This window comes from Glycine soja, chromosome 1, assembly GCF_004193775.1.
Source record: "Glycine soja cultivar W05 chromosome 1, ASM419377v2, whole genome shotgun sequence".
NCBI lineage: Eukaryota > Viridiplantae > Streptophyta > Magnoliopsida > Fabales > Fabaceae > Glycine > Glycine soja.
In genome coordinates this window covers 2564601-2581196 of record NC_041002.1, presented here as the reverse complement: position 1 = coordinate 2581196, position 16596 = coordinate 2564601, and the positions used below count along the sequence as shown (strand labels likewise).

Here is a 16596-nt window from a genome sequence, read left to right as displayed (position 1 = left end):
CTTGTAAATTCTTATATCCGTTTTATAATAAGTGTCATCTTAAATTTAGTTGGAGTAATTAGATAAAAATTATTTTACAAAATTATTTTTTTCGAAAAAATGCGGTAAAACATTATTAATAGTATAAATAGAAAAAACTAATATTAAATTAAAAAACTAAAATAACCCTTGTTTTAAAACTTTTGTTTTCTTTTAACAAGACACTTAGTGTGAGACGAAAAGAGTAAAAGACTCTTAATACAAGCTAGTTAAAAATTATTAAGAATATACTTACGTATCAAATGAGTTTATTTTAATCGAATAAACATATAAATTACTAGAATAACTTGTCAAACATTCTTATATAATGTCTAATATATAAAAATACTTTTTAAAAGAATTTATAATGTTCAGTATAATATGTTTTTATAAAAGAAAATTGTAGTTTTAATTGTTTAACATTATCGTGTTTTAATTAGTGTATTAACGAAGTTCCTCTTGACACCAAAAGCTCGTCACCCATGTCGGAAAAGAGCGCACGTAGCAAGAGCTGCCTTTAATGCCGACAACTTACATTTTTTATTTTCGTATGTAATAATTCCCTTTGTTCTTTGGATAAATCATACATGTAAACTTTAATTTTTAGTCTAATCTAAGATATAAAAGAGAGAGAGAGAGATAATTAAAAGTAGAATAAAAAAATAAAGGATATGACAAATAAGAGAGATAAAAAAAATAAAGAAAAATATAAAGATATTATCCAAACGTGTGAAATTGTACTATTGCTGTTGTTCTTTCTCTGAAAAGCAATCCTACAAACAAAGATTACAGCTATAACATTAACAACACGCACTCCCTCTGGCCCTCGCTCTCGCTTGATTCCTCCTATGTGGGAACAAACAAATCTACTTCTGCTTCATTTTTACACGCGCCACCCCACGCGCCTCCTTGCACGAGTCCCATACGACGTCACTTCGTTTTATTAGGCACTGGAATGCGTGCAGTCTGGAACACCCTAAAATGAACCCGTAGACTTTCAGTTTCAGTGCTTGTCATGCGATTTGGTGGAGCGCGTGGCATGATTTTGTTCTGTCTCCAGTTTTTGGTCGTATTATCCGTATAATATTTTCTTTTCTTCTTCTTCTTCTTATTATTAATTATATTAAAAGTATTGATAATTTTATCCCACATTCTCTATCTTTTTATTATATAAATTCTCTATTTTTTTCTTCAGCAACATTTCTTCATGTAATTTTTATTGCATGATAAAATTATTTTTACATAATTTGCTTTAGTGAACAAAAGAGATCGATACATGTTTTTATGATTTTACTATCCGCAAAGATGACATCTTTATATTCTATATATTAGAGTTATGCTAACAATGTGTTTTAAACACACCTGCTATGGAATTATCAAATAAGTAGTTAAATATATTAAAATTCAGTAGGATGGAATTCAAAATAAGAATGAAAATGTATTCACATCATTTTTTCAAAAAATGTTTTCCTTTTTTAATTTCTTAACATGTCTTAAGAGTATTTCTCAACACTATCTTTTATGATATGTTTTAAATAATTTCTTTTATTTCAAAAATATGCTATTGATTAGTGAACTTTCATGTTGCTTCTTTTGGTCTGGTCTAGTTGTACAAAGCAATGATATACGTATGGAAATCTTCACATCATTTCCATACTTTACCCTTAATTTAAGAAAAGAAAAACATATATGTAGCTTATTTTCGGAAATAACATAAGGGTCTTCCTAATCAGCATAAGTAGAATATTGATTAAACAAATTAAAAAAAAATATTTATTATGAAAATCATAAAAAAAATTATCAACAACATAATTTTATATATATCAATAAAAAAATCTTTTAATTTCTCAAACAATATTCTTAAAATATTGATTAACATTTGACTTAATATAATTCAAAATTAAACTCTGTTTAATGTCTCTATCTAGCCTTTTTGTCATTTGTCCTCACCCCATGCTCCTCCTCAGGCAGGAGAGTACCACGGTCACCGAAAGTGAAAACTTTTCGCGGTTAATTTTAGGTATCCATTAATCTGGAAGCGGTGAAAACCAAAAATTATCGAGTAACCGGAGACAGCCGGTTGAAGGTGACAATCTTAAGACAAATCGAGAGAGAGAGAGAGAGTGGTATATTATGCTCTCATTGTCGTGTCCTCCGAAAACAGAGAACCGCAAAAGTATATGAACGAATACACCCTTTGGACAAAGAAAGCACGAAGACAGAAAGAGAGAGAGAGACACACACTAAGAGAGTGAGAGAGAGTCTGAGACCCCCCCACCACCCATATTTCCTCAACACTAATTATTAAAAGTATTGAAAAAAAGTTAACGAATTTGGAGAATTTCGCGAAATGGAATTCGAGGATCAAGAGGAGCAGGAGGAGGAGCTGTGTATGGGTGGTGGAGCGGGCTACGATCCGACCCAGATGAAGATTCCGGTTGCGGCGGAGCCGGTGAGGAGCAGCAGCAGCAACGGCGGTGGCTGCGGAAGGGCGAGGTACAGGGAGTGTTTAAAGAACCACGCCGTCGGAATCGGAGGCCACGCGCTCGACGGCTGCGGCGAGTTCATGGCGGCGGGGATGGAGGGTACGCTGGACGCGCTGAAATGCGCCGCGTGCAGCTGCCACCGCAACTTCCACCGCAAGGAGGCGGATTCCTCCGCCGTGGTCTCCCTCTCCGGCGGGGACCCGTACTTTCTTCCCCATCATCACCACCACCACCACCCTCCGCCGCCGCAGTTTTCGGGGTACTACCGGCATCCGGCGGGGTACCTTCACATGGGGGGACAACTCCGTTCGGCGGTGGGGGGGACGCTGGCGTTGCCGTCGACGTCCGGCGGCGGAGGAACTCAGAGCACGCGTGAGGACCAGGAAGACATTTCGAACAACCCTAGTGCAGGAGGAACAGGGTCCAAGAAACGGTTCAGAACAAAGTTCACAGTTGAACAAAAGGACAAAATGCTTGAACTTGCTGAGAAACTAGGGTGGAGGATTCAGAAACACGACGAGGCTGTGGTCCAAGCCTTCTGCGACGAAACTGGTGTCAAGCGTCACGTTCTCAAGGTTTGGATGCATAACAACAAGCACACCCTCGGTAAGAAGCCCTAGCTAGGAAGAACAACAAAAACATAAAGAAAAGTTTCCATCTTGCTAGCTACCATCTTCACCAAAGCCAAAATTGTTTGGTTTTTAGGGTTTCTTTCCCTTTTTTCTATTAAGGGCTGTTAATTTTAGTGTGTCAGGATGTAGGTAAGGTTAATTATTGCTGCTGGACTAATTTTAATTTTCATTTCAGTGCCAAAAATGCAGTCTTTCATTAGTTATCTTTTTTTTTTCTCATGGTGACTACGACATGTTTTAGTTTTAGTATTTTTGTGCAGTTTGTTACAACGGTGGTGCATGAAGCGTTTGGAACCTTTTTTTTCGGGTGGATGATATCAACTATAAAGATGAAGGTGATGACGAGGAGGTTTAATTAAGATGGCATTTAGTTTGTTTGTCTATTCTGATACTATGATGATAACTCTATCCTAAGACAGATGTAGGAACTAGGAAGCAGAAACTTCCTCGGTAGCATCAATGCGTTCTCATCACACTCACCTGCATTTTCCGTTTTTCATGTCTTTCATTCAATTCCTCTCTCTCTCTTCTTCTTCGGCTAACGGCAAGCCTTTTGGGTCACACCACGCACTGAAAAAAAGTGAGAGAAATCCCCGTGCTAGTGTCTCATTTCAGCATCTCCGTCATGCATTTTCAATTTTTCAGCTGAAACCTATTTGTTTTTCTTGCCTCCTTTACTTGACGTGTTTTAATTTTGATTTATACTATAAAGGAAATATATAATTTATACTATATAAGATATAAGTGGTTTAGTTGGCAGGTGTTTGTAACCCATAGACGGTATAGGGCATTAATTATTTGATGGGGGTAGAATGTATATTGAATTTCTTTGCTTTTTATTTTCCCAAACGAGCTAGAAATCAGAAACACTTTCATAAGTTGTTATATGTTGAATTCACTGTGGAGGAGATTGAACAGGAACCAGTTTGTTTGTATTAGTATGGTTGCGTCTTCCTTTCTTCATCATGACCTGGGGTCTGAGCGAGGAAAGTGACTGTTGTAATTAATGTTTTATTTTATTGCATGCGAGTTTTGTGAAGTTTCTGAAGCATTATTTTGTAATGTTTTCTTTTGTCTTGGGGGAAAGCAAATTTGGAAGACTCAAATCCTTATGCGTGGGGTATAAATTCATGTTGGGGGAAATAATTCAAGTGTTTGATTGATTTTTCTCCTCCTTTTCCTTCCATAATATCTCTATTTTTCACTTGGAATAAATTTTTCCATTGTTCTGACCAACTTTTCCTTTCTATTAAGTTAACAAACAAGCTCTATAAGCGCATACTAGTAGAAGAATTAAATTAGGGACACGAGTTACACAACCTTTATTTTCTTTTGCTGCAGTTCTCGAACTACTATCATCAATGAGGTTTAGAGAGAATCTATTAGGATCCCTAGAATCTCAGTCACGTCTCTCATTCACAATCATGGTTGAACTTTGCATTTAAGAAGGTGGAGTACTTAAAAATCTTAAGTAACATACATACATATACAAGCTAGCTAGTTAATTAATGAATGTAGTAAGTAGTAACTATATATGGTTTGTTTCTAGCTTTATGGCTGAGCTTTAATATATGCATGCTAAAGGGGGGACCTGGTTGATTACTTGGGGAAAGAGGAAGAACCGTGCTACTTAATTTGTAACCTCCCTAATTCAAAACTATGGGGGGGTTGTGATGTTTCAATTATAGTAGCAGGATATTATGCTTTTTTTATGGACAGCTTCCTTCTTAAGTAGTCCAAAGCCTTCCCATTACCAATTGCACGTTTAAGATGCTTTGCTTGTTTTGGGGGAGTCTTGATCGAGCATCAGTTAAAGCTGCGTGGCTTCATCTGTGGTCCACACACAAATATGAGCTATGATTTTTCAACACTCACTTTTTTTTAAATATTTTATCAATAATTTTTTTATCACATCATATTTCTTATTATATTTATATTTTATTTTTTTCACTTTCTTTGTGTCAAATAGCTTTGGATATCAAAATATTTTTTTAGATAAAATTGTATTTTTAGTCCTCCAATTTATCTCCAATTTCGGATTTGGTCTCCCTATAATTTAATTCATAAATTTGGTTTCCCACTTTTATAAATCCCTGCAAAATTGGTCCTGGAAGCTCGATTTGGACGTTGACCGTTAACCTCAGACATTGATTGTCACGTGTCAATGTCATGTGTCAATGTCACGTGTCAACGTTTGAGTGGTTCCCTGTAAAAGTTTCATTTTTTTAGGTAAAATTGTACTTTTGGTTCCCTAGTTTTATTCCAATTTCGATTTTGGTCCCCTTATAATTTAATTTGCACATTTGATCCCTCAGTTTTATAAATCCCTTTATAAATTTAACCAAATTTCATTACTGAAGAAGTTGTATTTCAAATTTCAAACAAAAATACCATTGTCATACATAAGCCACTTAAGCAGTCGTATACACATAATATCGCATGGGGAAGCAAAAAAAGAAAAAAAAAATAGGGGGTTATTACAAAACCTATTAAAGTAAGAGATCTGAAAATTTCATATCCAAGGTGGGATTTATGCGCCACTTTCCCAAGTTAAACAACCCCGGAAGTAGAAGAAAGACAAAAAGTGATTTTTCTCTGGGTTCTAAGTGAGTGAAAAACTTGCGATGAAAAAGAAGTGTGAGATTTATCAAGATCTACCATGTCTCTAACACCAGTGGCTAAACCATTCAAAAGACCAATTTTGCAAGAACAATTTATAAAGGGATTTATAAAACTATGGGACTAAATGTGAGAATTAAACTATAGTGGGACCAAAATCGAAATTGGAGTAAAACTGAGAGACCAAAAGTGTAATTTTACCTACAAAAAATGAAGTCTTTACATGGAATTACTCAGACGTTGACAGTCACGTGTCAATGCCGCGTGTGTGTCAACGTCTGAGATTAACAGTCAACGTTCAAATCGAGCTTCTAGGATCAATTTTGAAAGGATTTATAAAAGTGGAGATCAAATTTTTGAATTAAATTATAAGGGGACCAAATACGTAATTCGAGATAAAATAGGAGATCAATTTTACAATTTTACCTATTTTTAATTTCCCCACAAATATAATATAATAATTCTTTGGTTCAAGTTTTGGTTTATTGATCAGTCAGATTCATCATACAAAGGCCTACATATCCGTAACTCTCCTACAAACATGTTCATGACTTAACGGATATTGTCTATATGCTCCCTTCGATCATTCAATTGCAATAAAATTAAATGAAACACATATCTCTTCCAAAAACCTGCAACCGCGTCAAATCAGCGCATTCTTGCTACAACTCGCAGGAGACGCCATGCTTTTTCAGTTGTTTAAGTACGATCCATCAATTCATCTAATATTTCTTTGTCCCTCTCCATCTCTATCAGCATATTTCTTGAGATATGTAGAACCAGCCTTGGTGCAATTATGTTTTTTTTGTTTTTTTTATATGTCAAAACATAGTGATAATGTTCGTTAATAATAACGGGCATTCGTGAGATGGGTCAGGACAAATTTAAAATTATATTAATTTTATAATGAATTAAAAGATTATCAGTTGAATAAGAAAGTTTTACTATTAATATATAATTATATATATTTTTAAAAATATAGAATGGTGTGCCGGATTGAAATAATCCAAAATAAAATCAGAGTCTATTATTAAAATATATCAACTCTAGTTTCTTAAAACTCGAACACTTTAGAATCAACTATGTATCAGGGTTAGTGAAACGGGACAGATTAAGGCATTCCTATCATTTACTAAAGCTGTGAAAAATATTTGTGTAGTTTCTTTCATTAAGCACTTAGATAACATTGTAGGGCAAGGATAAAAAAAAAAATTAAATATATAATTGATAACTTGATGATGATCTAGCATGTTTAAACATCTAGAACGACATATTGATGTGTGTGTGTTTATAAGATTTCCATTATCATATATACAATCAAATAGGTAGAAGAAAGTTGGTTAAGTTGATATATAAGCAAATTTCCTTAATTATCATTGGCACGCATAACTAACATAATGAAAGAGAAATTATTTACTAGGCACCCAGAAAAAAATAAGTTATAAGGAATGTTATTTCCGAAAATAAGCTACATATATTTTAACAATATATCAATTTAAAATACTTTTTAACAATATTATTTTACCAAGAGAGAGATAAAATAAGCTACATATATGTTTTTCTTTTCTTAAATTAAGGGTAAAGTATGGAAATGATGTGAAGATTTCCATACGTATATCATTGCTTTGTACAACTAGACCAGACCAAAAGAAGCAACATGAAAGTTCACTAATCAATAGCATATTTTTGAAATAAAAGAAATTATTTAAAACATATTATAAAGGATAGTATTGAGAAATACTCTTAAGCACATGTTAAGAAATTAAAAAAGGAAAACATTTTTTGAAAAAATGATGTTAATACATTTTCATTCTTATTTTGAATTCCATCCCACTGAATTTTAATATATTTAACTTTTTATTTGATAATTCCATAGCAGGTGTGTTTAAAACACATTGTTAGCATAACTCTAATTTATAGAATATAAAGATGTCATCTTTGCGGATAGTAAAATCATAAAAACATGTATCTCTTTGAATTAAATACAAACTTCCCCGTTTAATTTCTAGTTTTACATGATGATTAGTGCATATAATCTAAGACAACTTGTATAATCAATAAGAATTCAGAGTTCTCTTTTCATAGTCCACATTTACACCAGTATAGTGGTAGTATTAGATTATGCAGTTGACATGAAATCATTCGTCTTGTCACTTGCTGGTTCAACAAGAATGGAAAAACACTTATATTATCATTGACAAATTACTCTCGTTGTTATATATATATATATATATATATATAGAGAGAGAGAGAGAGAGAGAGAGAGAGAGAGATGTTATATACTTACCAGATAATTAAAGCCAGTTGTAACGCTTAAACAAAAAAAAAGTATTTAGTGTTATTTTACCTTCTTGGTCAGGTAAATAGAAGTATATATAATTTGTTAAGTATAGGAAAATGAATGGTGAAGGAGAAAATAAAATTAAGGTGGGAAAAGAGCAGAATTATATATGGTTGTGGATGAGAGTCAACTGAAAGGTGCAGAGAAGTAAGAGGAGGAGGGACCGGGCAATAGATTCGTTTGGATTGCAAACTTTTCCCAAAGCAAAAATTTGATGATTCGAAAGGAAAAAGGAGAAAGGTTTCCAAGGAACTTGGCTTTGTCACCTTACCTTGTGTCCCTTATGGAGAATCCCTGCCAACAATTAGAGGCAGCTGACCTCTAAATTTGCCGTCCCTACTGGTTCCCAATATCCAAACAATGACATTTTGCTTTCACAATGATTCCAAGACCAATGTTTGGGGTCTCCATTGCCCCCACACTCTCATAAATATATTGGTTTCCAAACTCGAATAAACATTTATATGCAAATGTTAATTGTTAGTTTATTAGTTTTTGTTAAAACCAGAAATTAAACATCATCTTTCTTCTTTTTTCTTCTTTCTTAATCACCTAACTAACCTTATATCTCCCACTCTCATACATATATTAACTCAATCCTTTTTTGTTTCAATTAAAACAATTGTATGCTTGTTGCTTTCTGTTCATTAGAAGGAAAAATAATTGGTGGATACCAATCTTTAATCAACATTTAGAGAGTGCAAAAAAGATAAGTTAAAGACAAGAAAAAAAAATGTAAGTATAATAGGTAATATAGTATAATAGGAAGAAAAAAAAGACAATTTATAAATATTAATGTGATATATAATATGAAGCCTCCACTTATTAATTAATTATCACACTAACTAGAATCTAAGCTTCCAAACACGGCTAATGAAATTTTCATATCTAAGGTTGGTGGGCACTTGGGCTTTCTTTTGCAATATCATGGGCCAAGAAAGAGGATGCCGATAGTTTTTGGGCAATTGCTTCCTGCATCCCTTAAAATACTTTCTGCGTGTCCATTAACTTTGCAAAATTCCGAAATCACCCTGCAGCGCATAATTATTATTTAATCATTTTCCAGAAAGATAAATCTGGAACACATGAAAATATTGGAGCCTTCAGAAAAGGCAAATCCGGAATTATAAAAAATAATTCCGGATTAAACAAATAGAGGGAAGGATATCGTTCGTGGGGATGCGATTGGAAAATATCACTATTTAAGTGGGAGATTGATTTGTTGGGTGACATGAAAAATGATACGCGAAGTATAAAATTGTTATAGGATGAAGAGGACAAATGAGTGTGGAAGAAGGAACAAAATGGATTATATTGAGTTGAATTTGCTTATAAGATTCTCATGTTATCGCAAGGGACGAATATCGTGAAGAGTTCTTCAGAAAATTGTGATTTTTGCTTGGAAACTTGTATTTGATAGGATACCTTTCTCTTCTGAATTTAGCTCATAGGAATATAATTGGTGACATTGTGTAAGGGATGTGGTTTTGATGGGGAATGTTTAAAGCACTTATTCTTTGAATGCATTTTTTCTCTCTAGAGTGTGGTATGATTACTTCAGAGGGTGGGGCATTATTCGGCCAGTACTACATAAAATGCTTAATTAAATTTGTCACAATTTACCAAGTGGCTTGGTTCAATTAAACCATAATAGGCCTCAGCCTCTTTTATACGTTGTCAATGCAATCCTTACGATGCTGAATCTTCCATGCCTACTGAGAGATGCACATCAAAATCTTCCAAGCTATTAAAAATGATGAAACGCCCTTCAATGGTTGATGCGGATATAAAGTAATAATTGTTAGATAATGAGTAATTGTCTTGCAAATACTCATGCAAACAATGGAAACACTTACTTAAAAGCTTATAAGAAAACTAATCCTCGGAAAACCATTTTATGAACTACTTTTTAGCCGGTAACAAAACTAGTTCATCATTAAACAATAGTTTAGTTCAATTGAAAAAAAGTACATCAAAACATAAGACGTATATACGTTTCAGTTCGGTGCCCAAAAATAATTCAATTGATTCAAATACAGTTTGGTTCAAAATTTTTAAAACAATTGATCACCGAATAAAAAAAATAGTTCGGTTTAGGCAAATCATTTATCCATTCCGTTTGGTTTTTTGAGTTAACCCGAATCATAGACACCCATGCTCTCCCTAACTATAGATTTCTATAGTTTTTTTTTTTTTTTTTATGGATTTTGGCCTAATCTCCCATTTTACTGTTTGTATTGCTTCTTTGATTAATGTTATTCGGAGAAAGACTTTGATGGCTGATAGGTTAGTGTCATCATAGTTAGGATGTTCCTGCCCTCCATCCTGTCACTCGCTAATTTTTATTAAAAAAATCATAAACACCCATAAAACCAATGAAATTTTAACCTAGATTTTCGTGTAAACTATCCAAACTCCAAATTGATCCATTTTAGCAAGGTAATTAAGTGAAGTTAAACGAAGAATACAGAAAGCAAGAATCCAATTTTAAGTTCAATATGTAAACATCACATCAAATCGATACTTTATTTCTTTACAGAAACTTTCACTCCTTCAATACACTATCCATCATTTGTTTTTAGGGAAAAATCATTCCGAACTATATTACTATTATTTATGCAATCAAAGCCTTAGAAATCACGAATCAAATTACAAAGATCTTCAAACCTTCCACACCAATTGAAGTATCTTCTTGTCCACACTTGCATTCTGTTTTACTAGCTCGGTAGAACCAGCATTCTTTCCCCTCCCACCATGAATTTTCCAGTTGGAGAAAACATTAGGGTCAGTGCCTAACTTTTTATTCTTATTCTTTGAGCTGACACATGATGATCTTGTAGCACAAACAGGGCTTGAACCTGCTCTGAGGGTCTTCACCCAATCAACCTTCTTCACTTCCTTCACATTTTGTGGTCTAGAATTCCGTGAATCCTTTTCAGCTGCTTCTTTGTTGATCTCTTTAATTTCAACTTTAGTTGCTCCTTCCATTCTTATGCTTATGTTCACTTCAGAAACTGCCCTAGCTTGTTTATTGTAGAGTTCACATGCTTCTTTTGCACTTCTTTCCTTCTTCTGCTGGTAAATCCGGTGCAACCGAAGAGCAAGGTGGTATATACCCTCCTTGATCTCTTCTTCTAAGTCCCTCTCAATCTGCATTCCTAGCTCACTTCGTATCTTCAGCTCCTCTGCCGAAATAGGAACTGCGAGGATGTTCCAATTGTTCTTCACGTAATGGCAGTCCCGTTTACCGTTTTCAGTTTTCTGCTGCAGTTCAAATCAATGATGGAATAATCAGAAAAATCATGCTCAATATATATGTTTGAGTCAAGGTCTTAAAAAAGGGTCTCCGATCGAGGTTTTAGCCACAACTTCAACTTTTTAAGAGTGTTCACAACTGCAATTGTAACCACAATATTGCCTGCATTTATCTGCAATTTCTCGCAATATCAAGAAATGCGATGAAACATCTATCGCTACAACAGTTTAAAACCTTAGTTCGAGTTTAATTCAACTGTGTAACTTTTGAAACTAGAAAGAAGTCAAACTTTTTGTGAGTCCAGCGTTGAACTGAGCCAAGTACTGCTGTCAAATTCCAAATCTTGGCAATTCTCTGCTGATAAATCTGCATATGTAAGTAAAATGCATTAATAGTTTTATCAGCAAAAGTTTGAGGAATATGAAAATTAATAAAGACTTTGATTAGAATAGAGTGTAATCACTGCACCTAGGATATCTGCCTCGGTGTATTCTCCTTCATGACCCATGTTGTATAGTTGGTGCTTGCACTAGCAGCATCAAATATGTGGAATTTATATGCCAGCAATGTGATTTGGACAGTGCTGATATGGGGCTTGTGACAATATGTAAGGAATATGACACACATTAGGGTGCTTAGAGAAAATGTGATAGTAAGAGGCTGTGTTTCCCTTGGCTCATGCAAATTTAGGCGCCAAATAGCTCTAACTGTTTTAGTATGTGATTTGGGTGTGCATGAACGTTAAGAAGAGACAAATTGTGCTTTACGTGGAAGGAATAAATAAGGCACTGGTTGGGTTGCCCTTAAAGCACAATCAATAATAGGGTGCAACACCCACATGTTTGATGTGTCTTCCTTGGATGTGTACCTTTCCCTCGGATTTTTAAGGTTAGTTAAAAGGAACCTATTCAAGCCAATGAAATCATGCCATTCACCGTGTAACAGTGTCATAATAATTAATATACATTGCTTCCTTCTTGCGAATTCCATTATTAACATTCCTGGCAAACTAATTTATCACGAATCACTATTTTGTGCATACAAGTTGTTATGTACTTAAAATTCTTAAATATATAATATAAGTTATGTTTGTGATTTATAATAACAGAAAAATGATTATGCACTAATTGTTTTATTTTTTATACTGATAGTGCATAGATTATAATAAATAATTTATATAAATTATAATATCGGGTTATTTAAACTATTGATAAAATGGAGTATGAGATGATTGAGAGAAAAAAAATTGTACCTCTAGTTGAGATTAGTGAGTGAAATACAAATTTGAAAAAAAAATTGAAAAATTCTAATTGAAAAAGAAAAGAGAATAAGACTCTTATTATTTTTTTTATGTTATGTATTTTAATTTATAGCATAAGAATGTAGATATGTATATCTAAAAAACCAGAAACTTTGCTTTGCAATACATTCATGTAATGCTAATGCTTATGAGATTTGGTTCGATGTCCCTTTCAAATTAAGGAATAAGAAAGAAAGAAAGAAAAAAAATGGATCGTCGCTAGGGTTTATGGACCATATAAGTTCGAGATCGAGGAACGAAAGGAGAGTTTATGGAGGTTTTTATCTAGAGCTTTGAATTGATCTGTCTATGATCATTTTGGGGAATTTATATAAATATCTGGTTCGCTTGTTTGCGAAACATTATTGCTAAAATTACATAGCAATAATGTTTTCAAATAAATTGTGTGCATATATACAATTGAAAATCACATCCTGATAAATTTAAAATTAATGTATATATAAAAAAAACAAATAATGAGGTATGAGTAACAATACTGTGACGCACTGTTTTTCTAATTGTCTGACTAAGTATTTTAATTAAAATATAAGAGAGATTACATTTAATTTATATTATAAATAATTAATTTGGTAAAATATAGAAGTGAGATTATGTGTTTTAAGGAATGTTTGTCTTTCTTGTAGTTTGGGCCTTAATAGTTGGGCTTTTGAAATAAGTGAAGGAAGGAGTGTATCTAGCAAAGTCTAAGAGAGGGAAAAGTCAGTAAAACCCTTCCTAAACCCCTGAGAATTCTAAAAACATTAAGTTAAAACCTTTATTATCGCTTCTCTTCTTCCTCAAGTCATTCTACTCTTAAGAGGTTGAAGAAGAATCATAATCATCTATTCCAGGAGCACCTCTTTCCTTCTTTTGGAGTTCCATAGTTGCTTCCTTAGTGATGGTGAGTTCCTTTCTTCTCTATTCTCTTTTTTGTTTCATTTTCTTCTTCCTCTTGAGACAACCCATAGTGAGTTTCATACAAATTTTGAGATGTCACTATAGGGAATAAGTCATCTGGTGACAACGGAAAAATGTGAATAAACAAAATCGTAGGTACATCACAATAAGCCTATTCCAACTAACATTTGATTTTGTTGTATATAATTCGCTATACCTACAGCTTGGTATTCGTAACTGTAGATTTTAATTTTAGTTACGATATTTAAGGCTATCGGAAAAATACTTTAACATATACCTACAATTTTATCTTCAACTATATTTTAGTTAAAATTAATATTTTTTATACTTACCATCACAACCCCGTCACTATAGATTATAGTAACCATATTTAAGATTGAGTGAAATACGATAAGATATACTCATGGTTTATCATTAGTAAGAGATTATAATTTGTCTTATCCATGTTTACGACCCATCACTCACTAAATTTTTAAGTAAGTCTTACAGTAATTAAAATTAAATTGAGTTTGACATGATTTTTTTAAAGATTATTTTATTATTTTATTTTTATAAAACATTCAAATTTGGAGCTAGATATCCAATAATTAGTAAATATATTTAACAACCACAATAAAATAAAATTTCAAACATATTGAAAATTAACATAAACCAAACTTTAGACATGTTCATAGTAAATTATACCAATAAAGATCATAAATTATTAGAAAAATCACAAAGAAATATCTATGTGTACTAGTAAAACATAAAAATTTATGTCAAACTCGTGTTTTGGAGATAAGTATTTTTTATATCACTAGCACTTATAATAAATAAATATTTTTAAATATATAAATTATATTATAATCATAATTATAATTAATAATATACTTAAATGTTTCAAATACATTTTATATGATTATAATTTACAATAAATAAATATATTTTAAATATTCAAATTACATTGTAATTAAATATACAATAAATAAATATCTTTGAATTATATCTTTTTTTTATCTACAATCAACAATTAAAATGGTGAGATAAGCTTATTTTAAACTATTGATAAATCTCTATTATTTTTATAAAAAAAACATTGAAATTCAATTTAGAGATAATAATGATAAACGGGGAGATAAGTTGTTAAGAAGATAAGTATACCGGTAAAGATAAAAAGATTGAAGCTTGAGATGCTTGTGAAAGGAATTTTTTTAGTATGTTTGGATTTCAATTATTCATATCCAACTTTCAATCGAATTTAACACTCACATTACTTCTCTTTATGTATTGGAAAGTATAAATTTTCCATTCTACGTCATAGGAAAGTGATAGTCTCACACTCTCATTCTCTAAGTTGTGTATTTGTCTGAACTGAGTTGTAGGTTAATGAGTTTCCCACATTTTTCACGTTTGTAGATAACCAAACAAGTTTAATAGTTGGCTTCCTTTACAGACTTGTTCAACAGCGTTGTGGTTGGTAGGTTAGGGTGGCTGCTCTCTTCAAAAAGTGACCAAATAAATATTTGAAAGGTATTTTTGTTGGATCAGTCTTATGGTGTGAGATGTAACTGTCATTAATTAGAATGCCAATTTGATCACGAGATTCTCTAATTGGAAAAAGTCTTGTTTACATTTAGCAATATAAGGTAAATTACATTACATGAGAAAAATGTTATGGTTAATAACTAATAATTAATATTTATCAATAAAAAATGTTATTTATCATATTTGTCTTTCTATCGAGTATTTTAAAGATATAAATCAAAGTTCTAAAAACATTTAATGTATTTCATTAAATGTTTCTAAGTATTTCAAAAGATTAAAATCTTTTATATTATTAATTTAATAAATAAATTTCTTATCATTTTTTCCTACTTTTATCCTCTGCAATTTAACAATTGTCTTATCTAATTCCAGTGTTGCTTTTGTTAGAAAGTGGTTTTTCTCTTTGTTTTTTTGTTGTTTTCACTCAAAAAGAAAATCACAATGGAGTAGTTTTTGGTAGAGACACACATATCTTTTATACGAGGCCATCCTACTCGTCTCGTAGAACTATCAATATATTAAGTAGATGATTAATAATCATATAAGTTAATCCACATGTTCGGTAGTTCACAATGGAGTTAATAATATGTATTCGATCCAGTATTTTGTAATGGCATTAGAAAAACTGATATTAATCAATATATATTCGAAATTCGCAATCAAAAAGAATATATTATCATCCCATCACAAATGAGTTTTTAAAAGAATATTTTAAATGTTGTATCGGTAATATTTTTATCATAAATTATTACATATAATAATAATTTATATGATAAAATTGTTAATTTATTAGTTAATTTAAAAAATAAATTTAGGATAATTTTTAATTAGTTAAATGTGTTAAAATCTTTGCATCATAGAAAAAATATATTATTACCTTTTGAATACAAATCTTAAAAGAAAAGAAAGAGATATCGAGCAAACAATGCATAAAGAATAACATGTTTTATTTTAGTTCTTTAAAGAAAATAATTATTTCAGTATTTTTTAAAAATGAGTTATCAAAAAATAAATTGTTTAGTTTTAATACATTATCAATGTAAAGATATTTACACTGATACTCCACGTATGATTTTTTAAAGTAGTTTATAAATGTTAACAAACATACCACACAAAAAAAAATTCATAATGAAAAATAATTTATTGTTATAATTATCTATTAAAATTAATTTTATTTAAATATGACTAAATAACAACATAAAATGTTTTTATATTTTTTATATATTCTGATTAAATTCTTAATTAATTTGAACTATTTTCCACTAAAATATTTTTTTATATATAAAAGTTGTAAAAAATATTTATAAAAAAACTTACTATCTACTATTATATTATAATAAATTAATACTTTTAAATATATAAATTAAATTATAATTATGAATAAATGTTTTTTTAAAATACAAATTAAATTTTAGATTTAAGAAAAGCATGTAATTTATATTGCAATACAGCATTATTTTTAACTATTGATCTTTTAAAAAAAATATATCAAAATCCAAATT

General features: G+C 31.5%; 2 protein-coding genes across 2 annotated transcripts; one reads left to right on the top strand and one right to left on the bottom strand.

The window, feature by feature from the left end:
- The first annotated feature begins 2182 nt into the window (after positions 1-2182).
- LOC114409477 (zinc-finger homeodomain protein 1-like) lies at positions 2183-4287 on the top strand. The gene is made up of 2 exons (XM_028372959.1): positions 2183-3110; positions 3397-4287. The coding sequence occupies exons 1-2, from the start codon at positions 2369-2371 to the stop codon at positions 3417-3419; spliced, it is 765 nt and encodes a 254-aa protein (XP_028228760.1). The 5' UTR covers positions 2183-2368; the 3' UTR covers positions 3420-4287.
- Positions 4288-10607: 6320 nt separating this feature from the next.
- On the bottom strand, positions 10608-11865 carry LOC114400293. The gene is made up of 3 exons (XM_028362718.1): positions 11821-11865; positions 11642-11718; positions 10608-11360 (listed from the first exon to the last, which is right to left on the bottom strand). Exons 1-3 carry the CDS (start codon positions 11858-11860, stop codon positions 10758-10760), a joined length of 720 nt encoding a protein of 239 aa, XP_028218519.1. The 5' UTR covers positions 11861-11865; the 3' UTR covers positions 10608-10757.
- Between the last annotated feature and the right edge of the window lie 4731 nt (positions 11866-16596).